Source organism: Phyllostomus discolor, chromosome 3 (genome assembly GCF_004126475.2).
Source record: "Phyllostomus discolor isolate MPI-MPIP mPhyDis1 chromosome 3, mPhyDis1.pri.v3, whole genome shotgun sequence".
NCBI lineage: Eukaryota > Metazoa > Chordata > Mammalia > Chiroptera > Phyllostomidae > Phyllostomus > Phyllostomus discolor.
The window spans coordinates 182,354,474-182,381,440 of NC_040905.2; the positions used below are offsets into that span (position 1 = coordinate 182,354,474).

At 37.2% G+C, this 26,967-nt stretch overlaps 1 protein-coding gene across 6 annotated transcripts in view; it reads right to left on the reverse strand.

The window, feature by feature from the left end:
* Nucleotides 1-26,967, reverse strand: part of UBAP2 (ubiquitin associated protein 2) — a 132,060-nt gene that overhangs the window by 82,836 nt on the left and 22,257 nt on the right. For 3 of the 6 annotated variants that reach the window (XM_028508164.2, XM_036021833.1, XM_028508156.2), the window contains exons 2-3: nt 21,113-21,252; nt 1,314-1,391 (exon numbers count right to left, since the gene is read on the reverse strand). In XM_028508164.2, coding sequence (XP_028363965.1) covers nt 1,314-1,391; nt 21,113-21,211 — 177 coding nt within the window. In that variant the 5' untranslated portion in view covers nt 21,212-21,252. Of the gene's footprint in view, nt 1-1,313; nt 1,392-2,758; nt 2,845-21,112; nt 21,253-26,967 lie in introns of those variants that run through there. The other 3 variants (XM_036021836.1, XM_028508174.2, XM_036021834.1) reach the window with 3 other exon arrangements.

The following is a 26,967-nucleotide window of genomic DNA, read 5'->3' on the forward strand; positions in this document are numbered from 1 at the left end:
GTCTCCTGAACTCATAAACACAGCTCTGTGTACTGCACCATTCTGTCTCTCTCATTTTCTCCCTGTATTACACAGCGAAAGTGCTACATGCCCTCAGAGCTTCCCAGTACTTCAGTCTTTGGGTATCTACTAATAATGTCAGACTTTTATCAATGATCTGGCCTAATCCAATACTTGTCATATGCAATTGTTAGAAGGAACGATAAGTATAAAAATCCCCCCAGTGACTGGGTAAGAGACAGGACTAAAATTAGCACTTAAAATCCTAAATTCCTGAACCAAGGTTTTCTTTTGTATTTGCTATGATACTCAGATAAAATACAATATAATATATAGTATGTATGTTGCAAACTGTACATAAATCTCATTCCAAAGAACAAGTTCTACAATTTTTAATAAATCCTTTTTGTATCCTTTCAAAAATATTATCACTAGTCCTGGCTGATATGACTTAGTGAATTGAGTGCCGGCCTGCAAACCAAAAGGTGGCCAGTTCAATTCCCAGTCAGGGCACAGGCCTGGGTTGCAGGCCAGGTCCCCAGTTAGGGGTGTGCAAGAAGCAACCAGTCAATGTTTCTCTCCCTTTCTTTCTCCCTCCCTTCCCCTCTCTCTAAAAATAAATAACTAAAATCTTAAAAATATATATATTATTGCTAGTCTGATGACAGAAACTCTAAGTAAGAACAAAGAGTTTACTCAGTGAAGAGCTATGAAGAATTCCCTATGCAGTTTTCACTCTAAGGAACAACTATTGGTAGATCCCTACCAAGGTTTGGACTGAGGTAAGATTTATAAAAGCTTGGCTTCTAAAATCTTGAAGGAAAAAAGAAGTCTTATCAGGAAAAAAAGTATATATGAAATTAAGATTATGCTATCAAAAAGTCCTCTTATTAAAGTTCTAAATGCAGACATCACCCTGAAATTTACCTTTATACTTTTCCAACATGTATGGAATTACCAAAACATTTGAAAGGGTAATTTAGTTCTTCTTTAACATCAAACAAAATTTTCTGAGAACTTGCCAAAAACTAAATATACTTTCTCCTTATAGGTATAGATGTCAATGTGCTTTCACAAAAATCTAGCTCAGTGTTACATTTAACAGTAGTATATCAAAGATTCTACTGCCAAGAGGGTGAACATATTCAATTTCTTCATTCTAGCCACCAATATAGGTATCTAATCACAACTTCAAAATACAATTAGTTGAGATTAAGCAAGCAGTGTACTTTAAAATCTCAAGTAGAATTATATTTTTATAACATAATAAAAACAGATTACAAAAGTGATAACCTCCTCTGCCAGAAACATACCTGTTTAACTTTAGCTTCAAATTCTGAATCATTTTTATCAAAGATCACTTGAGCAAGGCGCATCTGTTCAGCTGTTGCCTAGAAAGTACAAACAACTGTTTAAGATTTGAGTACCAAAAATATAAGTTAATGCCAAAATCTGATGCAAACAGACAAATGCTCTCAAGCACTCGAGCACTACAACAGAAATGATTAACTAAAAAAACAAAAGGATTCTGAATTAAGATTTCTCAATAGAACCTATCTATACCCATGAAGTAAGTAAGTATCAAATTAAATAATGTAAAGGTCCTATTTGTTTGGCCAAATGACCTGAAGTTCTTGTTCACCTTCACTGACTCATTCAAATTTTCCCTCCCCTGGGAAGACAGGAATAATCAGGACAAGAGAAAATGGAAGACTAGAAAACAGTGAAAGCAACTGTCAGGATACAGGTTCAGAACCAGCCTTGTCCAGAAAGCAAAAAAACGCAACTGTCAACTCTAAAAAGATATCATAGTCAGTTCTGAAAAGACTATAATATATAAAATTTATTTTTAATGTTACTTTCTTAATCTCAATAAAAATTGTTTTAACAAAAATTTTTAAAAAGAAACCTTCAAACACAAAATTAGTCACCTCTTCAGAAAATGTTCTCCAGTTTGATTGCTTGTCAGTGCATATACCTAGGTTGTGGGTCTGGTACCTACCTAGTCCAGACATAACCAGATCGATGTTTCTCTCTTGCATCGGTTTCCCTCCCTCCCTTCCCCTTTCTCTAAAAAAATCAATAAGCATGTCCTCAGGTGAGGATTAAAAAAAAATCCTCAATTCTTGAGATTTCATTTTGTAGTATCTTGAGCAATAATAAATTAGGTATAAAAAGTTATTCTTTTATGCAGTGAGTTAATGGTAATATACTCCTTTGGTTTCTTCGCTTTGACAAAGGTGTCATGATTATGACAACAGGGAAACTAGATGAGGGGAATACGGGAACTCTCTGTTCTATCTCCGTGCAACTTTGTGATAAATCTAAAATTACTGTAATATAGGTTATTGTTTTTTCAAAAGTTAACCTTGTTAGCTAAAACCTATTCTAACTCCCAAGGTGCATGTTCAAAAAGTTAAACAGTTCAAGTTACTGAAGGATACCCACAACAGCTAATAATGAATAACTTATTTTCTCTGCTTTAATATATATACATTTCAAAAATCTCTAGTCCATGTGGGTGGTTGATTATAAAAGATCCAGCTAGCTTTGTCCTGTTTTTCCTTCAATCTAATGGCGAATCTTTTTACCCCAACCTATGCCTGCCTGTTGTGACCTCCACTGAACTGCTACAGTGCTACACCACTACAACCGAAACATGTCTGTTCAGAAACTGAGTATCCAAACATATGGCCAATTTTACCTCAGTGCTACTCAATGTATATAAGGACCTTACATATACTCTCACTACACCTACCTGCACTTTAGATAATCATTTCCCTGACCCATAACCAACTGAGAAGTCCCAGTGCTGCAGCCAAAAGGACCAAACGCATGAAATAACTGAAAAAGGAAAAATCAAAGGACAAGATGAGCTCTGGAAAAATGACCCTTCCTCATTATACATTTGGGTAATGATAAAGGCCACCTTCTATGAATGAAAGTAAACTATTGGTGCCCCTGGTGCTGAAAGCCTACATGATTAATTTTTAGCCATTTTCCTAATAATAATATCTTCCTCTCTCTGAGTCTCAAATCAAAATTGAAAAATGTTATTTATATTCATTCAGCTTTGCTCCATTCCAAGTACAGTAATACTCACCGATTCCCACAACTAAATTTCCATGAATTAAAAAATTGTCATACACTCCACAGGAAAATTACAGTGACACATAACCATCTAGTATCAAAACTATTTATTTGGCACATATATGAGGTCTGTCCAAAAAAAGTCCAGGTATTGTTAACATAATGAAAACAGTCTGCACGACATCGATGTAACCTGGCAGCCCAGGAGACTGGACTGGAATGGGCATGTGTGAACAATGATGACTTCACTGTACCAGTGTGTGGGGGCGGCAGATGCCATTGAGTGAGCTTGTGTACTTTGTGGTCAGCACATTCAAAACAACTGAGCAAGTAGAGCAATGAATCTGCATCGAATTTTACATTAAGCCTGAACATTCCCCCATGGAAACTATTTTGAGGATTCAGAAGGCCACAGCTAGTAGCAACTGGTGACTGGCGGCTTCATCACAACAACACGCCCATTCAGGTATCATGTCTTGTGCAGAGTTTGTGGCAAGACATCAAATCACCCAGGGGACTCTGCCCCCCTACAGTCCAGATTTGGCACCCTGCCAATTTCTGGCTTTTCCCAAAAGTAAAATCACCTTTGAAGGGGAAGAGATTTCAGACCATCCCTGAGATTCACAAAAATACAACAGGGCACCTAATAGCGACTGGGAGAACTGTGTGAGATCCCAAGGTGACTAATTTGAAGTGGACTGAGATGTCCTTGTCCTATGTACGATGTTTCTTGTATCTTTAATCTTCTTCAATAAATTTCTCTATTTTTCACATTATATAGTTGGATACCTTCTGGACAGACATCATGCATTTTTTCTGACATAAAAAACAATACTAAACAGAATACTTTGTAGGGAAACACACACACGCACAATTTATTTTATCTAGAGCATAATGTTTATTGGTTACCCAACAATCCACTAGTGAGGTCCTGCATTTTGACTATGTGCAAATTTTCCATTACTACCTAAACACTACAGAGATCGAATTTATACCTAATTTATATGTACATCCATAATATGGATGCATAGTATAGTGTATATATATATATACACTATATACTATAAACACTATAGAGATCCACTTTAAATCTAATTTGTTTTTTTAAATTATATTGACTGTTCTATTACAGTTGTCCTAATTTTTCCCCCTCCACCCAGCACACCCCACTCCCTCAGGCAATCCACACACCATTGTTCATGTACATAGGTCATACGAATTATTTCTTTGGCTACTCCATTTCCTATACTGTACTTTACATCCCCATGGCTATTCTGTAACTACTCATTTACACTTCTTAATCCCCTCACCATTCCCCCACAGCCCCTGCCCATCTGGCAAACATTAAAATGTTGCTCCTATCCATGATTCCGTCTTTGTTCTTGATTGCTTACTTTCTTTTTTAGATTCAATTGTTGATAGATATGTATTTATTGCTGTTATTGTTCACAGTTTTCATCTTCTTTTTCTTAAGTATGTCCCTTTAACATTTTATATAATAATGGCTTGGTGATGATGAACTCCTTTAGTTTTTTCTTGTCTGGGAAGCTCTTTATCAACCCTTTGATTCTAAATGGTATCCTTGCTGAGTAGAGTAATCTTGGCTGTTAAATCCGTTTTTTGTGACTTGAATATTTCTTGCCACCTCTTCTAGCCTGCAAAGTTTCTTTTGAGAAATCCAATGACAGCCTAATGGAACTCCCCTATAGGTAACTAACTTCCTTTCTCTTGTTGCTTTTAAGATTCTCTCTTTATTGCTTTCAAGATTCTCTCCTCATCTTTAAACTTTGGCATGTGAATTATGATGTGACTTGGAGTGGGCTTTTTTGCATCCATCTTGTTTGGGACTCTCTGTGCTTCCTGGACTTGCATGCCTATTTTCTTCACCAAATTTGGTAAGTTTCTTTCATTATCTTTTCACATAGATTTCCAATTTCTTGCTATTTCTTTCTCTTTCTGGCACCCCTATGATGCAAATGTTGGAACACTTCAAGTTGTCCCAGAGGCTGCTTTACACTATCCTCGTTTTTTTGATACTTTTTCTTCTTGTTTTGGTCAATTTTTACTTTCTTAATTCCAAATCATTGATTTGATTCTCAACTTCACTCTATTATTGTTTCCCTGTAAATTGCCCTTATTTCAATTAGTGTACCCTTTATTTCTTTTTTTAATTTAACTTTATTTTTAAAGTATTTTTATTATGTTATTATAGTTTTCCCAATTTTCCCCCCTTTATCCCCCTTCCACCCTGTCCCCCAACCCTCCATCATTCCCTCCCTTAGTTCATGTCCATGGGTTATACATATAAGTTCTTTGAGTCCTGTTTCCTATACCATTTTTTATCTCTCCCCATCTATTTTATGCCTACTAATTATGCTTCTTCTTCCCTGTCCCCCTCAATCCTCCCTTCTCCCTCCCCATTGAACTCCCTCTGTGTGATGTCCCCATTTCTTTAATTCTGTTCCTGTTCTGGTTGTTTGCTTAGTTTTTGTTTTCACTGGTTTTCTTTTTCTTTTTTTTTTTTAGGTTCATTTCTTGATAGTTGTAAGTTTGTTGTCATTTTATTGTTCACATTTTTCATCTTTTTCTTAGATAGGTCCCTTTAAGTTTCACATAATAAGGGCTTGGTGATGATGAACTCCTTTAACTTGACCTTATCCTTTGTTTCTGACTGAATGTTTTTGTTATTGAGTTACTAAGTTCCTTGAGCATCGTCATAACCAGTGTTTTGAACTCTGCATCTAATAGATTGCTTATTTCCATTTTGCTTAGTTCTTTTTCTGGAGTTTGATCTGTTTTTTCACTTGGGCCATGTTTCTTTGCCTCTTCATTTTGGCAGCCTCCCTGTGTTTGTTTCTATGTATTAGGTAGAGCTATTATGACTCCCTGTCTTGGTAGCATGGCCTAATCTAGTAGGTATACTGTACGGTCCATTGGCACAGCCTCCCCTATCACCTAAGCTGGGTACTCAAGGTGCACCCTCCGTGTGGGCTGAGTATACCCTCCTCTTGTAGTTGGGCCTTGGTTGCTGCTGGCAGATCAATGGGAGAAATTTCCCCAGGCCAGTCAGCTGTAAGGACTGGCTGTGACTACTGACCACCAACCTCCACCTTCTGTTGAAGGATCAGGTATGCAGGGGCAGTGAGACTAAGGAAGTTTATGTGTGGGTTCTTTAAGGGAAACTGCTTGGGACTCTAAAAGTTTCTTCCATTGACTCAATCCCCACTGGTTTTGGTAGCCAGAAGTTATGGGGATTTATCTTCCTGGCACAGGAACCCTGGGCTTGGTGGCCTTGCATGGGGCTGGGACTCTACACTTCTGAGATATCCCTCCTGAATTTTGCCCACCATACATGGATGTGGGACCAGCCTGTTCCACGTCTCTACCCCTCCCTACCAGTCTGGATAGATGTGGTTTAATTCCACAGTTGTCAGACTTCCATTCAACTTGATTTCTGAAGGTTCTGAGTGATGGTTGTTCTATATTTTAGTTGTAATTTTGATGTGCTTATGCAAGGAGGCAAGCATTGTTTACTTATGCCACCTTCTTGACCTGAAATGCCCCCTACTTTGTATATATATCCATGATATATGGATATTTATTTCCAAAAGATATAGGTTTCTTAGAATAAATGCAAAAATATAAGGTAAATGTCTCAAAAATGTTAAAAAAATTTCATACCATCTGCTCAAAAATACTCTATACAACATCTACAAAGATTTATATTCCATCAGTTTTAAAGAGTCTGCTTCCTCATAAACTTTTCCAACTTTAAAAAATGCCAGTTTAATCAATGCTCCCTACTCAGCTTAAATTTTTATTTCTTAGATCACTAGTAAAGGTGAACTTTATTCTAGTAAGTAATTTATCATCTTTGCAGACTTTATTTGACACTATGCTCTGTCTACAATGTCTGAGACTGAAAGCAGCTCAGGTGAGGGCAGTCAGGACCACGTCCTGACAGGTGCATGCAGCAGAAAGTTTAACCCTACAATGGCCCATAGAGGGGTGCTGGAATAAGGATAAACTTTTAAAAATATACTTACTAATATGCAATGATAAAAGACTAAGAAGAGCTAGACATCTTCATTTTGCAACCAACAGAGTAAAGATTAGTTCAGAAAAAATAATCAATGAATTCTAATCTTAAGGGGGAAAGTTTTATGAGAAGGCTATTTGCACATGGTCTCAAAGTATTTCCACAAAAATTGCTTTCTAGTTGCTGGACAAAACGCAGTAAAAGTAAATGAGAGGAAATGGGCAAAACCTGGACTGAGAGATCAAAATCACCACCCTCAGTGAGGAGCCCATAGACACCATGTGACTCCATGTGGCACTCTGAGAAATACTCAGGTCAGTCATGTACAAGTCCAATCACAAGTCTGTAACCTGAATATAATCATGAGGGAACATTAGCCAAACTAAAATCGAAGAATATTTTATGCAATAAATGGCCTATATGTCTTCAAAATCGCCAATACCATGGAAGGTTAAGAAAGGCTGAAAATTGTTCCAGATTAATGGAGACTAAAGAGATGTCACACAAATGGGATGTGTGATGATTCTGTAATGGAAAGGGGGAAACACACTATAAAGAACATTACTAGAGTAGTTGTCATTATTGGAATAAGTAACAATTTCACATCACCACAAATAGAATATGAACCACAGATAACATTATAGCAATGCTAAAAATTTAATGGTGCAACTGTGTCTGTATAAAGAACATTCTTCTTTTTTTAATCCTCACCCAAGCATATGTTTTACTGATTTTAGAGAGAAAATGCAGGTGGTGGGGGGTGGAGAGAGAGAATGAGAAACATCAATATGAAAAAGAAACACTCATCAGTTGCCTCCTGTACTCACCCTGACTGGGGACTGAACCTACCACCTAGGTGTATGCCCTGATTGGGATCAAGTCCCTAACCTTTTGGTGGATGGGACAACACTTCAATCAACTGAACCACACAGCTAAGGCAAGAACATTCTTGTTCTTAGGAAATACATACAAAATGTATTTCATAAACTCAAATGGCTCAGAACAAAAAAATGCCATGTATGTATATATACAGATATGAAAATACAGAAAAAAAGAATATGATACAGCAAAAAGTAGCACTATGTTAAAAATCTGATAAAGGATATATTAAAAGTTCTCTAAACCAGGGGTCCCCAACATCCAGGCTGCAGACCAATATTGGTCCAGGTCTGTTAGAAACCAGGCTACACAGTAGGAGTTGAGTTTCAATGTAATGAGCTTAAATCATCCAGAATCCATCTCCCAAACCCCGAGTTCGTGGAAAAATTGTCTTCCACAAAACTGGTCCCTAGTGCCAAAAAGATTAGTGACTGCTGCTCAAAACTACTGTTACAACTTTATAGCAAAACCAAAATCCCTTGTACAATAATATACTACAAAACTAGGTGATGAGGTACCCTTCACAAACCTCAAAATAGAAGCAAGAAAAACCACTGCCCTGGCCTGTGTGGCTTGATTGTGCCTCGTCCCACGAACTGAAAAGGTCGAGGGTTTGATTCCTGGTCAAGGCACATGCCTGGGTTGTGAGTTTGGTCCCCAGTCGAAGCACATGAAAGAGGCAAACGAATGATGTTTCTCTCACATGGATGATTCTCTCCCTCCCTTCCCCTCTCTCTAAAATCAATTAACAAAAAAATAAAAGAAAGAAAAGAAAAACCACCAACACATACAAGATTTATCAGGTATCAATTTACCCACGCAAAGTAAGCAGAAGTAAGCACTGGGTGTCTGACTAATCTAAGAACGGAAAAACCACAAGTAATTAAGAGGTATTCACCAAAAAGTGGGTCATTTGAGAACAGCAGATGACACTGTAGGGTTTTAACAACTCGAATAGTAACCTAAGTACCAGGACTGCAGAAAGGTTTCAAAAGGGGCAGTTACCACGACAAACTCTTCAAACTAACCAGCTAAGGCATCAAGAGAAGCTACTAGGGACATAATCATAATTGAGCCACATACACAGAAAAGAAAACAAAAGATCTACCTAGAGAACAAAGTAAAACGGCTATCTTCTGTTTCAAAATGTACTAAAAGATACTGAGGGTGAAAAAATGATACAAGACATAAGAGAATAACACATGTTTAAGTTTTTCTAATTCAGAAGTAAAAATGAAGACTATACTAGAAGAAACACAAAATTAAACTTTCAACAGTTAATAACTCAAGAAAAATATGAAAGGTGAAAGGAGAAAATATTTAAAGTAAGTAAAAAGAAATTTTAAAGAAAGAAATTAAAAGGAGAAAAGGGAGATAAAGAAGTGTTAAAATTTTTTAAATATTTATTTTGCGAGAGAGGAAGGGAGGGGGAGAGAGAGAAACATCTATCAGTTGCCTCTTGTATGCGCACCAATGAGCACCAAACCACCTCGCAGGCATGCTCCCCAACTAGGAATTGAACTGGTGCCCTTTCACTTTGCAGGTTGACGCCCAACCAACTAAGCCACACTGGTAAGGGCAGGAAGCATTAAATATTGAACAATGGCAAAAGCCAACCCAACCTAAACCTGTGGATAATACAAATCTCTTAAGGGAAAAAAAGAAAGGGAACAACAGCACAAATGCTTAAAACTAAAATTCAAGGAAAATGTCTGAAAAGGAAATAAAATAAAATAGTGTTAACTATGTAAAAGAAATCACATCATATGCTTGAGAATATCAACCTATAACAACTCACACTGCACATTTCCTAGTAAAAGATTGATTCAAGAGTGAAATTATTTGTTGGGTATTAGGCAGAACTGGCAAAAGAGTTATATGGGAAAGAAATTTTTATATAAAAAGTATCAATAAACTTGTCAAAAGTTTTGTGAAAAAAATAAACATTTAAGATCCTTAAGTAAAGAAAATATGAAGCTAGAAACTATTGCCAACAAAACTACTTTACACTCAAGTATAAAGGACATTAATTGTTCCCAGCACCAAAGTCCACAGGAAATATTATTCCTATGAGCCTTTTCCTAAGGAATCAACCAAAATGACTAGACTTGAGACACTGACATAAGTATTAATGGTGACTATTAAGCATATACTTATTGTCAAAATAAAACCATAAACATCTCAACAGGAGAAAGTCAGGACTTCCGGCAAGATGGAGGCATAGGTGGACGCACCGTATCTCCACGCACAACCAAGATTAGAACAACAACAATTTAGAGGCAGAATAACACCCAGAACTGACAGGGAATTTATCTGAATGGAAGTCCGACAGCCAAGAAGTTGAAGTAGACCCATTCATCCAGACTGGTAGGAGAGGCTGAGAGGAGCAGCCAGGCGTGGGTCCTGGTGCGTGGAGAACAGGAAGAGCTGAGCACAGAAGGCATCTGGGAGCACGTAAGGCATCTGGGGCATGCAAGATCGCAGCGGGTGGACCCTGAGTATGCAAGCGGCAGCTGGCGGACCTAGTGAGGCGGCGATTGTGGACTGGGGCAGAGCGCGCAACCCAGGATCCCAGAGAAGGGACTGAGGTCCCAGGAGAACGGAGCTACCACCATTGTTCCCTCCCGCCCCTGCCCCCACATACAACGTCACAATCTAGAAACTGGGGTGCCCAGCCCTGGTGAACACCTAAGGCTCCACCCCTTACCGTAACAGGAGCCAGACCAAAAAAAAAAAGAGAGAGAGAGAGAGGCATATCTCAAACAGAAGAACAGATCAATGCCCCAGGACTCATCATTTTAAGCGACCAAGAGATTGCCAATCTATCAGATGCATAGTTCAAAACACTGGTGATCAGGAAGCTCACAGAATTGGTTGATTTTGGGTGCAAATTAGATGAAAAAATGCAGGTTACCATAAAAGAGATGAAGGAAAATACAAGGAGAACCAATAGAGATGGGAAGGAAACTGGGACTCAAAACAATAGAACGGACCAGAAGGAAGAAAAAAACAACCAAACAGGAAAGAATGAAGAAATAAGAATTCAAAAAAACAAGGAGAAGCTTGGAACCTCCAGGACATTTTTAAACATTCCAACATCCGAATTATAGGGGTACCAAAAGGGGAAGGGGAAAAGCAACAGATTGAACACATATTTGAACAAATAATAAAGGAGAACTTCCCCACTCTGGCAAAGGAAATAGACTTCCAGGAAGTCCAGGAAGCTCAGAGAGCCCCAAAGAAGTTGGACCCAAGAAGAAACACACCAAGGCACATCAAAATTACATGAGCCAAGGTAAAAATGAAGGAGAGAATCCTAGAAGCAGCAAGAGATAAGGGGACAGTAACCTACAAAGGAGTTCCCATCAGACTGTCAGCTGATCTCTCAAAAGAGACCTTACAGGCAAGAAGGGGCTGGAAAGAAGTATTCCAAGTCATGAAAGACAAGGACCTATACCCCAGATTACTCTATCCAGCAAAGCTATCATTTAGAATGGAAGGGCAGATAAAGTGCTTCCCAGATAAGGTCAAGTTAAAGGAGTTCATCATCACCAAGCCCTTATTTTAGGAAATGTTCAAGGGACTTATCTAAGAAAAGAAGATAAAGAAAAAATATGTATAGTAAAAGGACAGCAAACTCACAATTAATAACAACCACACCTAAAACAAAACCAAAAGAAACTAAGCAAACAACTAGAACAGGAACAGAACCACAGAAATGGAGATCACATGAAGGGTTAGCAACAGGGGAGTGGGAGGAGAGAGGGAAAAGGTACAGAGAATAAGTAGCAGAGATTGTAGGTTGAAAATAGATAGGGGGGTGGTAAGAATAGTATGGGAAATGTAGAAGCTAAAGAACTTATGAGTACGACACATGGACATGAGCTAAAGGGGGGATATGGGTGGGTGGGAGAGGGTGTACAGGGAGGAGGGGAGTGAAGGGGGAAAATGGGACAACTGTAATAGCATAATCAATAAAATATATTTTAAAAAAACAAACAGGAGAAAGTCAGTATACAATGCATACATGAACAAAGTATACAGACATAGTACTAATTGAAAAGGAGGGTCTGGGGAATCTCTGTAACTTCCAGATGGCCTGACGGCTGAGTCAGGTGTCATGAGTACCAAAGCTGTATCCTAAAGCAGGAGGTGAACCTATTTGGCTGCCACATCATAATTTTTCACCCGAAGGCCACTTCTATCAAGTAAAATATGCTTTTAAGGCTCTTAAGGTGGCTCTCATAGGGAAAACGATGCACAAAGAAGCACAGAACAAATTACTGAACTCCAACAGGGTGACTAATTTATTCTAGATAACCAAAAACAGTGGCTATGTAGTGGAATAATGGAATGACAGTTAGCAATGGTTCCCAAGTACAGGGAAACATTATGAGAGAGCAAGCCGTAAAAGCAGGTATGCCATGGCAATCCCTGGTATGTAAAAGGACTGTCGACACTTCCCACATCCACATACAAAGTACCTCTTGGTTGTTGAATATTTTCCCTCAATATTAATAAAGACCAAGGCCCTTGGTATACAAGTGTTATTATCCTGCATGCCACTGTTAACTGATTTAAAAGCTAAATCAACTGAACCAAGCAGCCTCCTTGAAATAAGTGTGTGCCCAAAGTATCCAATTAGACATTTTCCTATCAACTGACTTCAAGGTAAAATTGAAAATCTTAAATCCAGAAAATTCTTACAGAAACAGAAATCAATACACACCTTGCTGCTCCAGCAGAGAACTTAAAACATTTATATTTAGTGTGTCAAATTCTGATGCCAATGACCAAGATATTTTACAAAAACAAACCAACATTTACTAAGGCATCTGGAATGAAAAAGGAGCCTCTCCTACATCTTTTTACAAAGTTAAAGGCTGTGCTCACAAGAAATCAAAGTTAGAATGGGGAAAGCACGATGTGGTGCTACATATATAAAGTGGGATAAAGCAAATGAGTGATTTTGGGATATTCTAATTTTACCATCTCCAGTTATCAGGAAATCAGTCTCAGTGTGGAGGTGATAAACATGTGAAATAACAGTAGTCCTGAATTTGAATTATCAGCATTCATTCATTTGTTCATAGTTTTGTCCTCTGAGGAGACCTATGAACAATTACCAACCCAGTAATAATAAACATCATTAGTTAGCATAACATTTCCCATGAAAAGATGCCCGAGTTCCTTAGAGCAATGGCTGGCTCCACACGCAATGCAGGAAGTATACAAGGTAAGTCTGCAATACCCTGCCATACCAGTTTATGCAGAAACTCTCAAAGATTTATCAGGACCAAATCAAAAAGCACTCAGAAGCCATTACTTGGGAATCACAGGGATGTCATATACAGTACAAGGAATAGTCAATAATTTTATAATTATGCACAGTACTGAACTTACTGTGGTGATCACTTTGCAAAGGATAAAACTGTTTAGTTACTATGTTGTACACCTGAAACTAATATTATTCTACATCAACTATAATTTTTAAAGTTAAAAAAAAAAACAACACTCAGGAGCCAACTTGAAAACACTTGTACTGGCCAAAAATGGAATAATCTGAACTTCAAAAGGACAATAACTAGAAATAACTGAGACATCAAATTTAAATTCATAAATTCAAAATTATTTTTAAAAATACTAACTGTTCACCTTTGGAAAATGAGAAGTAACTATTTTTAAAACTGATAAATACGCTCTTCAAATGTGTGATAGTCATGAAAAACAAGTAAAAATTGAAAAACTTTGACAGATAAAGAGAGACTAAGGAGACAAGTAATTAGAATGGATCCTGGAACAGAAAAGGGGCCTTGGTTCAAACACCAGTGAAATCCAAATAACGTCTATAATTTAGTTAATAATACTGTACCAATGTTATTATCTTAGTCTTAACAAATGGTTATGTAAGACAGAAGTTGGCAAACCAGAATCTGGAATCTGATTTTGTACAGTGTGCCAGCTAAGAAAGGTTTTAACATTTTTTAAGTGTTGTTAAACACCAACAAGAAAGAATATAACCAGAGATGACGCGTGGCCTGCAGAGCATAAAATAAGTGCTACATGACCCTTAATAGAAAGTTTGCCAACACTTGACGTGAAATGATAACATTAAGGGAAACTAGGAAAGTCAAATAAATCTCTCTGTATCATTTGCCAACATTTTGGCAAATCCTAAAATTATTCCAAAAAAGTTTCCTAAAGAAGGAAATAATGACATAAAGAACAGATAAAATAACAGAAAAAAAAATCAAAGAAACCAAAACTTGGCCCTTGGGGGAGGGTATAGTCAACAAAACCGACAGTTGACAAAACTTTAGCTAGAACATCCAGGAAAACTCAACTACTGAGAAGACTCAAGTTATTAAAATTAGGAATGAAAAAAAATAAAATTAGGAATGAAGAAAATGTAGACAACTGTGAACCAAATGATCAACAATAAAATAATTTAAATAAAAATAAATAAAATAAATTTTTAAAAAATTAGGAGTGAAACAGGACTGCCACAACTTATTTTAGAGGAATAAAAAGAATAATAAGAGAATACCATGAACAAATGCATGCCACCAAATTAGGTAACTTAGACAAAAATCAACAAAGACACAAACTACTGAAGTTGACTCAAGGAAAATTGAAATTCTATAACAAATAGTTGGAATCGTGATCAAAAAACTCATGTGATGAAAAGACCAGGTCCAGCCCTGGCTGGCGTAGCTCAGTGGATTGAGTGCGGACCGGGAACCAAAGTGTCCCAGGTTCGATTCCCAGCCAGGGTACATTCCTGGGTTGCAGGCCATAACCCCCAGCAACCGCACATCGATGTTTCTCTCTATCTCTCTACCTCTATCTCTATCTCCCTCCCGTCCCTCTCTAAAAATAAATAAATAAAATCTTAAAAAAAAAAAAAAAAAAAAAAAAGACCAGGTCCAGATGGCTTCACTGTTAAATTCTACCAAACAATGAAAGAATTAACACCAATTACCAATTCTTTACAAACTTATCCAAAAAACAGAGAAGGGAACAATTCCTAACTCATCCTATCAAATTATTACACTGATACCAAACACAAAGACATCACAGGAAAAGACAAGCACAGGAAAATATTTCATCAATATAGGTGAAATATCCTGCCCTGGCTGGTGTGGCTCAGTGGAGTGAGCATAGGCCTGCAAACTTAAAAGGTCACTGGTTCAATTCCTAGTCAGGGCACATGCCTGGGTTGCGGGCTAGGATCCCAGTTAGGGGTATCTGAGGGACAACCACACATTGTTGTTTCTCTCCCTCTTTTTCCCTGCCTTCCCCTCTCTCTAGAAATAAGTAAAATCTTAAAAGAAATACTCCAAGCCCGGGGGGCAGTGGAGACAGGGAGCTCAATTGGTTAGAGCAGGGGTCTCCAACCCCCAGGTCCATGGACTGGTGTCAGCAGCGAGTTAGGAACTGGGCCTAGGAGGGAAGCTCGCCTGAGCTCCACCCCTCGCTTCCACAAAACCAGTCCCTGGGATCAAAAAGGATGGGGACTGCTTTGGTTTTAGCACCAATCCACTTTGCCAAGTTTGTGGGTTCTATTACCAGTCAGGACACAAATAAGAATCAATCAATGAATACATCAATAAGTAGAACAATGAACCAATGTCTCTCTCTCTCTCTGCCCCCCTTCTCTCTCTCCTCCCTCTCCCCTCTCTAAAAGTCAATAAATTTTTTTAAATTATTAAAAGAAAATCCTCCTCAGAATCCTAGCCAATTAGCAACATACAAAATGATTTCTACACCATGACCAAGTGAGGTTTATCCCAGATATACAAGGTTAACATCTCCAAATCAAACAATATAATATACCATATAAAGTAGAACAGATAAAAACCACATGATCATTTAAAGAAACATAGAAAAACCATGTGATAAAGCCCAACATCCTTTCATGATAAAAACACTCAAAAAATTAGAAATAGAAGGGGATTTTCCCAACCTAATAAAAGAAACTACAAAAATCCCACTGGTTGGTGTGGCTCAGTGGATTAAACGCCAGTCTGTGAACCAAAAGGTCAGCTGTTTGATTCCCAGTCAGGGTACATGCCTGAGTTGCAGGCCAGGTCCCCAGTTGGGGGCAAGAAAGAGGCAACCACACATCGATGTTTCTCTCCCTCTCTTTCTCCCTTCCTTCCCCTCTCTCTAAAAACAAAATCTTAAAAAAACAAAAAAAACACTCACAGCTAATGTCATACTTAATGGTAAAAGATGACTGAAAGCTTTACCCCTAAGACCAAGAACAAAAAAAAGGATAACTGTTCCTGCCTTCCATACTGGAGGGTCTAATTAAAGCAATTAGATAAAGTCCTTAAGCAGTTAGGCAAGGGAAGTAGAATACATGCATAATCTAATTTTTGTGGCTTTAAAACAGAAAATATCCAAATATACACTCCTTTGCAATACGCATGCAAACTTGAGAAAAATATATTACAAGTGTATACAGAGTTGGGCCAACAGCAATATGGAAAACAACCATCTTGATATTATTTACCCTTGAAGTATTATCTTTCTAAGAGATAAGAAGTTCCTATTATAGAAATTACTAAATCACAAAGTAGAGCTTCTATTTTACTACTGGGAAGGGTCACAGAGATAAGTGATCCTCTAAGTTCAAGTGTGTACTGTGTCCCCAAGTACCTTACTCATGCTTTTATGCTGGATGTCGCTGGCACAGGCCTCTTAACTACCAGATGTGTAATGTCCAGTGTGTTGATCATGCTGCATCCCAGGGAAGGAAGAAAACTATTTTACCAGTCCAAGAATACAGCAAAGAGGGTCTAGGCCGGTGTGGCTGTCACTAGAATGAAGGGACATAAACGGAGATGATATTTATGTGTCCTTTTGTACTTGAAAGACTGAGGAAAGTGACCACAACATGTGCAAACTGGGAGAACACAGTCTACATTACAGTATGGGAAACCTGCAAGAGTCTGAACTAAAAAGAAGTACACAGAAATGAGAGCTGGGGGTAAGGTGAGAGCAGTACAGAAAGACAATCACCAGAATCCTAAAGCAGGCAGGATGTCTGCACCAAGAAAAAAAAAATCAACAGGCAGAACTTTCTGGGATGAGGATGATGTTCTGTATCCTGACAGGGGACTAGATTACACAAATATATGCAATCAACAAAAAATGATCTCATACACTTAAAATATATCTGTATGTGACTTTCATCTTAAAGAAAGAAACCTAAACAAATATTAAACTCCATGCTATGTATGCTAAAGTGTTTAGGATAGAGTATATTGATGTCTTTAACTTATTCTGAAATGCATCAAAAATAAGATGGCATATGGATCGCTCTAGTCAGATGTGATAAAGCAAATACAGCAAAAAAGTAACTGTGAAGTACATGGGTGCCCACTGTACCTCTCAACTTTTCTTTGTATTTCAACATTCTCATAATAAAATGTTAGAGGAAAAAGTTTCAAGAGATCAGAAGAAGCCTTAGGCAAGGTCAAAAAGAAAATGCAAAGGGAAAGGAGGAGAAAGAAACAGATGTTCAGGAGCTAAAATAAAAAGACAAAAGGGGAAAAATTCAAGAAAGTGAATCGCAGACCAGTTGTGAACATACTCATTCACTGTATGTATGATGTGCACTAGAAGAATGTTCCTGCTTCAAGACATTTCAGACAGAAAATTCAGCACACAGCTGTGGTATCTTTCTGATAAAGGGTGTAGGATCAATTTAAAGTAATGGAGCAGGCCCTGGCTAGTGTGGCTCAGTGAATTGAGCACTGGCCTGTGAACCAAGGGGTTGCCTGTTGGATTCCTGAATCAGTGCACATGCCTGGGTTGCAGGCCAGGTCCCCAGTAGGGAGAGTACAAGAGGCAACCACACACTGATGTTTCTCTCTTTCTCTCTCTAAAAATAAATAAATAAAATCTTTTTTAAAAAAGTAATGGAGCAGGGAGGTAAACAGCTGCAAATAATAGCACTAAAGGGGGCAACATTTAAACTTGAAAACTGCCCAAGAACTGCCTGTGCTTCCTAAATATGCACGAGTCACAAAAACAAAGCTTCTCCTGACTCTATTATAATATAAAATATTAACAAAAAAACCTCAAGTTCACATTTTCACTAAAGATTGTAAGCAGAGTACTTACTAATAATAACATTTTGCTATAGGTCAACACTCTGGGGCTTCTACATATTTCTGTATTTTTATTTTGATACACTTTCACCCACACATTTGTAACTGTAAAGTCACTATTCATTACTGTATGTAAGATAAATATCAATTACTAATTTATTGAGACTTTTTAAAACAGAATTTATTTAATTTTAGAGAGAGGGGAAAGGAGAGAGAAAGAGAGAGGGAAACATTGACATGTGAGAGCTACATCAATCAGCTGCCTCTTGCATACCCCCAACCGGCAACTAAGGCAAGTGCACTGACTGGGAATCGAACCACTGACCTTACGGTTCGAAAGCCAGGGTTTGCAAGCCAGGAATCAATTCACTGAGCCACATAGCCAGGACCATACCTAGCTTCTTAAGCTTTAGTGCTATAACTCAAATATTCTTTGCATTTCTCTTCAATGATATTATATATGTTTTATTCCTGAAAGGGTATAGACCATCTACATATAACTTCTGAAAGCACAGCTGATGCACTTAACAGCTGTTTAACAAGTAGTTTTGCAGCACTAGCATAGCAAATTAATGAAATACAAAACATTTTAAATTAGAACTTTAAATATTTTTACTTTTGCCAACTATCCTAATCAAGAAGAAAATTAAGTATTAGCTAAACAAAGCACCAGACATAAATTAGAGCATGGTGGGAAAGTTGCCAGGCTGAGTTCTAGGAACTGAGGTCTGCACAACTTGTGAAATCAGAAGAATAAACAGAATCAATTGGTAATTCAAAGTTAAAGGAGGTTAATGCACTCTTCCCTATAACAAACATTAATGGCATCTACTACACTACTGTCAAAGTTGGAAAAAAAACTCTTGGCAAGAAAAGCAGCATTACTAGTCTCTTCCTCTGGATCTCTCTTTCATTCACTTGGCTTATACTGAGCTAAGATACTTTCCTAAAAAAGGACATGTTGATAGCTTTTTATGGTAAACCCACAAGTTTTTTGTTTGTCACCCAGAAAGTATAGAAAATATGATAAAGTAGGATTATTTTAAGTTATCCTTATGCTTATCACCTAAAGATAAACAACATTAACATAGTCTACTAGTCTTTTTCCTTAAGAGTTGTGCTATATTCTAAGTATTATTTTGCAGCCTTTCTCAGTTGATCAGACACCTGGTATTTCCCACCATAATTTCAAATACTGTCATAGTCACTTTATATCTTATGTGAAATATACAAGAATAATGGTTACCACTTCTTTATCACACCTTATGCAAGTTCTAATTCCTTAGAACAACTTTCTACAAAGAATACGCCATTCTAAATGTTTAAAAACTAAAGTATTTCTCTTTCCACATGATACTAGAGAAATACCACTTTATAAAATTCATCAATCACCACCAGTATATAGGACAAACCTAGGTTCTGTTCATTAAGATATGATGCATTAAAAACAGATCATTACTTCTTGCATGTGCCCTGACCCAGTATCAAATTTGCAACCTTGGTGTATGGGGACCACGCTCTAACTATTAAGATACCTGGCCAGGGCAAAAGCCTCCCCTTTAAGGCTTTTTCTTAGGATATATTTCCCAGAATGGGATTAATGTATAAATAAACATGAACAATTTCACTAACACATAATACTGTTTTGAGAAATTCTCACATTCTTTTATAAAAAAAGAAGAAAAATTAATAACCTAAGGGTCTAGGAATCCTTCTCACAACTCAATTGACAGTTGTTTCCTCTAATTAGATAAAATGAGCCATCCCCCAAAGGCCCATGGAAAAACTCTCAATGACAACCGTTAAGAGGAAGGGAGTCCTCCCTCCTCCAGTCCAGACACTGGATTCTCTGGAAATCAGCGTAAGGACTTTACTTGGGTAGGAGAGACACAGCTTACATTCCCAACATTTCATTTGGCCCTCCTTCAAAAGACCACACATTTAAACCTTAGTGATCTGATGAACAAAAAAAAAAAGCTTTAATTTATATTTCTTTGATTAGCAGGGTTGCACCTATGATTACTCATAACTTGTATTTCTTCTTTGATAAGAGGCCATTCATCAACCATTCTCTTAAGCATTTATCTATAAAGGGAGGGCCTAGTCAAAAAAATCCAAGTTTTTCCAACAGACAGTCTTTCTTGATCAGTTATGAATAAATACCTATCAAGGTAGGTATATTTAGGAACAAGCACTATATAACAGAGATGTATGTCTGTTGATAGCAGCAAAATACAAGGCTAACCTTGTATTTAAAAATATAATGCAACTATTAAATACAACCCACTTCCTGTGTCCCCTAATATCAATAGGGCACTTGGGTATATATCACTGCAATTAGCTATCAAAGTACAGTCAAATCATCAATATGAAATTATAATGGACTGCAAAGGTTTCTTTACTCACTCCATACTGCCTCTGAAAAAATGTTCACCAATCCAATGAATAACATACATAAAATGCCCAATTTCATACCATGTACTGTGCTTAGCATTTTACATGGATTGTCACACATCATTTAAAATAGTAATATAAATAAACTGAGGAGGGACTACTTAATACTAATTATTTTATATAAATGAATCCTGTTAATTAAGACATTCTAAGATTAAAGCACTCTTTCCAGGTAACAATACTTGAAAGAAAAGTTTTGGAAGTCTCTTATAATTCAGATATATCTCTACTTCAGAGTAGTATTTCGCTGTATACTTTGGATTTTCATATTACATTCCAGGGACACAGATTCATACTGTAATAAAGAAAAAAAGATGGCCCAGACACTAACAGGTAGCAAGAAAAAGCTCAGGATTAAATAATTAAGGAACAACATTCAACCGTCCCTGAATCAATATTTCCTCTTTCCTATTATATACTATCTACATTTTAAAAATAAGATTTAAAATTCTAAGGCTTCCTACAAAGGAGAACACTACAGCATTATGAACTTCCTAAATTTCCATAACTCTAAATAGGGCAAACTTACCTGTACTACTTGTTTCTGTAGTTGTGTTGCCTGTGTTGCTGAAATCTGTGTTTTTTCCCGAGCACCTCGGGAACGGTCATTGCTCACCGAAGTCATCATACACAGTATATACAAAATAACGTATGTACAATATAGAAAATCTGCAAGAAAGCAGGCATGGTGAGTAAAACTTGCAAACCACAGTAAAAACCAAGTATAAAATATAGGGATAAGGAGTAAACATGAGATATATCAAATGTGCTCTAGAACACAAATTCAAGAAAACAACCCTTTAGGATTTTAGATTTTCCTGGCACCTCTTACGCCAATTTTACTAACACAATCTAAAAGTCTAAAGTTTACAAGCACAGCAATTCTAAACAAAAATCTCAAATATGATTAATTTTAACCAGCAATTATTTTATCACTATACAGGGTGGGGCAAAAGTAGGTCTACACTTGTTCGTATGGAAAATAATACAATAATTAATAAATACAAAAGTAAACTGTTTCACATACAACTGTAAACCTACTTTTGTCCCACCCTGGACATAGTTACTACTACATGTAGTTTAATCTACTCTTCCCATTTGCAATTGGTATTTGAACCCAAAGACAAAAATTGCATCCAACCAAGATTTTACCTGGCAACAATCCAATTCAAAATGTGATATCCAGGAACAAGCTATACCTAAGGGCAAAAGTCACTTATAAAAAGTAAATCTTCCAAGGAGACAAAACAATTGGCATATATTTTTCAACAAATATTTACTGAATAGCTACTTAAGTGTCAAGCATATAACTAAATATAATATGCCATCAAAACATGATTATAACAATGAAATACCACTTCACACTCATTAAAGTGACCATTATAATAAAAAGAAATTAAAAATAGAAAATAAGAATTTTAGCGAGGATGCAGAGAACTGGAACCCCAGTATACTGCTGGTAGGAATGTAAAATGGTGCAGCCACAATGGAAAATATGGCAGTTACTCAAAATAAATTTCTTTAAATAGAATTACCTATGATTCAGTAATCCCACTTCTAGTACTCCCAAAAACTGAAAGCAAGATCTTGAAGAAATATTTGTATGACCATAGTCATAGCATCATTATTCACAATAGCTAAAAAGTGGAAGCCACCCAAGTTTCTCTCAATAATGAATGGATAAGCAAATGTGGTATGTACATACAATGAGCTATTTGTTATGCTGTCTTAAAAAGGATGGGAATTCTGACACCGTGCTACAGCATGGATGAACCTTGAGGACATTATTCTAGATGAAATAAGCCAATCAAAGGGGACAATTATTGTATGACTACTTATATAAGTTATCTAGAATAGTCAAATTCATAGTTAAGTTGAATGGTGGTTACCAGGAATGAGGAGTAAGGGAGAATGGAGAGTTACTGTTCAATGATTTCATGTTATGTATATTTTACTATAATTTAAAAAAACAATGCAGCAACAGCTTAGTTTAATTTCCAAACTAGAACTCTACACTCAGCAAAGCAATGTAATGAAGAAACAAATTTAGTTCACACATGCAATATCTCAAACTCAAGAAACTCCTGGAAAAACAAAAACAAAGAGCAAACCAAGAAGCAGCTGTTGACAATTAACACCATGAATTAGCTACCAATCTATTCACAACATACTACCATACTGTCCTCCTCTGGTAAAGAAGGCAAAAAACTAAACACTCAATTCCTCAGCCTCCCTTTTAACTTGGAATAGCCATGGGCCACTTTTCTCAAAAACTATCTATATACTCATAGCACCTTTAGACACAGTCCCCCAAAAGTGGAAATAAGCCTAAGGTCCTTCAAAGAGTCAGTAATATGTAGCATAGCCATACAACTGAAAATTATTCAGCAATAAAAAGAAATCCTGGGCTGCGAACAAAAGGGTCGCCGGTTACATTCCCAGTCAGAGCACACGCCTGGGTTGCAGGCCAGGTCCCCAGTAGGGAGTGCATGAGAGGCAACCACACATTGATGTTTCTCTCCCTTTCTCCCTCCCTTCCCCCCTCTAAAAATAAATAAATAAAATCTTAAATTAAAAAAAAAGAAATCAACTACTGATGTATACAACATGGATGAATTTCAAATACATTATCCTTAGTAAAAAAAAAAGTCAGACTCAAAAGGCTGTGTACTGTATGATTCAATTTATGACATGCTGGAACAGACAGAATGTCATATAGGGATGGAAAACAGATCAGTGGATAACAAGAGGATCCAACACAGGAGAGGACGCTCCCACAAATTACAGCTGAAAAAAGATCAAGAAGAGAGCTAAGCAGCAGGCCTTAGGAGAGGTGTCAAACTCATTTTCACTGGGGGCCACATCAGCCTCAAAGGGCCTTCAAATGGCTGAATATAATATTAGGACTGTGTAAATGCAACTACTCCTTAATAGTTAAGCAAAAGCTAGGTGCTGCCACTGGGTAGAATAAGGTGCCGGGGCAGATAAAACAAGGTGGAGGGCCGGATTCAGCCGGCGGGCCTTATGTTTGCCACTTGTGCCTTAGAGCAAATTAATCTAATCAGAGCAGGAGGACAAGAGAGGGCTAGCAAAAAGATGCCTCCAAGAAAATGGTTTTGATCATCCTAAGAAGTTAAATTGTACATATGTAATAAAGTATAGATGTTAATCAATGATAGCTACATAGAAATCTAAGCAACTATGAAAAAACAACTATTAAGTCTAAAAAAGGCAACATAGCTCAATTGTAACATTTACAGGGTTATAATACTGATCTAACCAAAAATTATTATATAATACTGGGAGAATAGAAGAGAAGTTATAAACACAAACTGAGAAACAAGGGAAGGAGAGGGAAAACATCCATAGCAGAAGAAATACTCAAGAGTTTCTTGAAAGTAACGGCCTCTGGAGAATGAGGTCCAGGACTGAGAGCAGGGTAGGGGACTGCTGTGGACATACAGAACTTTTTGGAAAACAATGTTTTATTCAAATGTACTATGTACTGAGCACCAAGATGATTATTTTATATACATGATTTTCTGTCATCCTCAACAATACTCTATAGAACTTGGCATAATCTCCACTTTATTTTGTTTTATTTTATTTATTTTTAGAGAGGGAAGGGAGGGAGAGAGAGAGAAAGAGAGAAACATCAATGTGCAGTTGCTGGGGGTCATGGCCTGCAACCCAGGCATGTACCCTGACTGGGAATCGAACCTGCGACACTTTGGTTCGCAGCCTGCACTCAATCCACTGAGCTACGCCAGCCAGGGCTATAACCTCCACTTTAGGAATCAGATGTTCTACACAAATCAATGAGATGTAAAATAAGAGAGTAAGTCCTAACTGCTTCTTTCCTGAGATACAGAGCCTACAAACCTAACTCGGTACTAAATTATAAAATAACTGTTGCCTTCATAATCCTAAACTAGCAAAACAGAGGCCAGAGGCATGCTGAAAGAGATGAAACTCTTAATTATAAAAACAAGCCACAGAGCATCCAGCTATAGACAATGCAGTCTCCAAAGCAGAAGACCCGTGGCTAAAGACACTACAATTTACAGCCGCCTTCTGAAGCATTATCTATCTCCCTAACTTTTCCTGTTGGTCACATAAACTCAAAAAAATTAAATAACAATTTTGAACAACATAAATATTTAAAATAATACGGAAGTTAAAACTTTTATATTTTCAAGAATTTTAAATCACTGCATGATTCAAATGTCTGTTGGAACTCTGTAATGAGGTCACCAGTGACCACTGCCAATATCGTTTCAGTACAATGGTGAGGAAAAAAGCCAACACAAGGGAGGAAGAGAGATGGCAAACAAAACAACTGTACTTGCAAGAGGTACTATGCAAAGCATCAAAGTAAAATCTTCCAAGGATGAGGCACACTGAGCAAATTTACGCTGTAAGCCCCATGAGGACTGTATCATCCCTGTCACCTGTGTTCTTCCAGGGCTTCATATGGGATGTGTGCTTAATTCTCTCAATAAAAGAGGCCTTGAAGCTAAAGAGGGGATAACTGAGAGGCAACAAATTAAGACAGCAATAATGGACAATGATTCACTTGGACTAGAGAAGGGATTCCTCTCCATAGTCCAGCAAAATGAAGAAATGGACAGGTCTGGCAGCAGCTAAATTTGTAAATCTACAGATTAGAAGAAACAGGCAATGGAGTTTGTTGTATCTATCGTTACTTTTTTAGTAAAATATACAAAAATATCTGCAGAAAGCCCTGGCTGGTGTAGCTCAGTGAATAGACTCTGACTGTGTCTATCCTAGACTCTGAGGAAACTGAAAGCAGAAACCTTGAATAGCCAGTGGCACTAATCCACATGTTACCATGAAAGCAACTGGAACGTCAGAAATTCAAGAGGACAACTTAACTGAATACTCAAGTGAGAAGAGGGTTAAGATAAATAGATCCCTGCTGAAATAGCCTACAAAACAAAAAAGATTTGAATTTTTAACTTGAAAGAGTCCATTTATATAAGGCACAACTGACATGGCCAAGCAAAGAGCTGCTCACTCACCAAGGCCTTTCCCATAAGCTTTAAGCTTCAATACATATTTGAAAACATCCCTTCCTAAAAGACTGCTCTCCAGTTTATTGCAATCCTGACTGCTGGATTTGTATTTTGCAACCTCACTAGAGGTTAAAATAAGACTATGAAATAATGCCTTTCATTAAAGATGTTTTGTTCTAATATGGTGACTTTTACCTTTTAATTCATTAAGTACTTAGGCAATTTGATGAAAAGTATGGGCTCTTTCCTCAGAAAAATACAAATCCACACAAAATTCTACCTGAGATCTCATGAGGTTTACATATCCCGTATCTCTCTCCCCCAAAGCCTGTCCATGAGAGACCACACTCCATTCCCTAAATGCCCATGAGTGCCCAGGTTAAACGCCCTGCTCTAAGAATTTAGTAGAACTCTAAAATATACTAAAACCTTAAAGGTATCCCTGGTCAGGTAAAATTAAAAATATAACTTCTAATTTGGTCATAAAACAAAATCTTAGAATTCAAACTTTTTAAAATGGGATCCCTGCTCCCCTAAAATCAAATGGCATATGCTTTTCTCCCAAAGGAACAATTAGGGAAAACACACTTTTGTGACCCTCGATAAATTTACACTAGTCTTGGTATTTAATCAACATACTAGCTATGTATTCTAAACAAAATGTTTCTCATCAAGATCTGCTGAGATGTTACAAACCCATTCAACTATGTTAATGTTAAAGGCCTGCTGTTTTAGATGAACATAATTAGTGGGAAAACCTATATATCCTTCCTTCAGAACTACATTTTTAAGAGCATAAAGTGGATACAGATTAACCCTCTATGACCTAAAAATATCTGTTTGAATCAACTGGCCTAAATATGGCACATGAAATAATGTACTTTATACCAAAAAATTTTTAATGCTGAGGCTACTATACTGAAAATTAAAATGGAATTTAACACTGTCTACCAATTACAAGATGATTCAAATGATGAGACATCCAGGAAAGAAGCTTACTACACTGTGCTAACTGTTTCAACCCATCTCCTTGAGGCTGCATCATACCCTTCCTCTTAGGAAACCCAAGAAGCTCTTCACCAAGGTCCTCTGTTTAAAGAGCTACATTTCTCTCTGCTGACAAGACCTAAAATGGGGAAAGTGTTATGCATAAAACCAGTATTTTTCAAAGCAGAGTCAAAAACCTACTAAGATTTTGGCTTTGGCTATGTTAGTGCTCCAAGACCTACTTTCAAGGCATCTGAACTGGCAGGAACTCTGCATTCCCAGAAAACAAAGGCTTCCAAACAAAGGGCGGGATAGGTGTTGGAAAAGAGCAAAACAGAAATCCAGTTCCAATGACTAAATA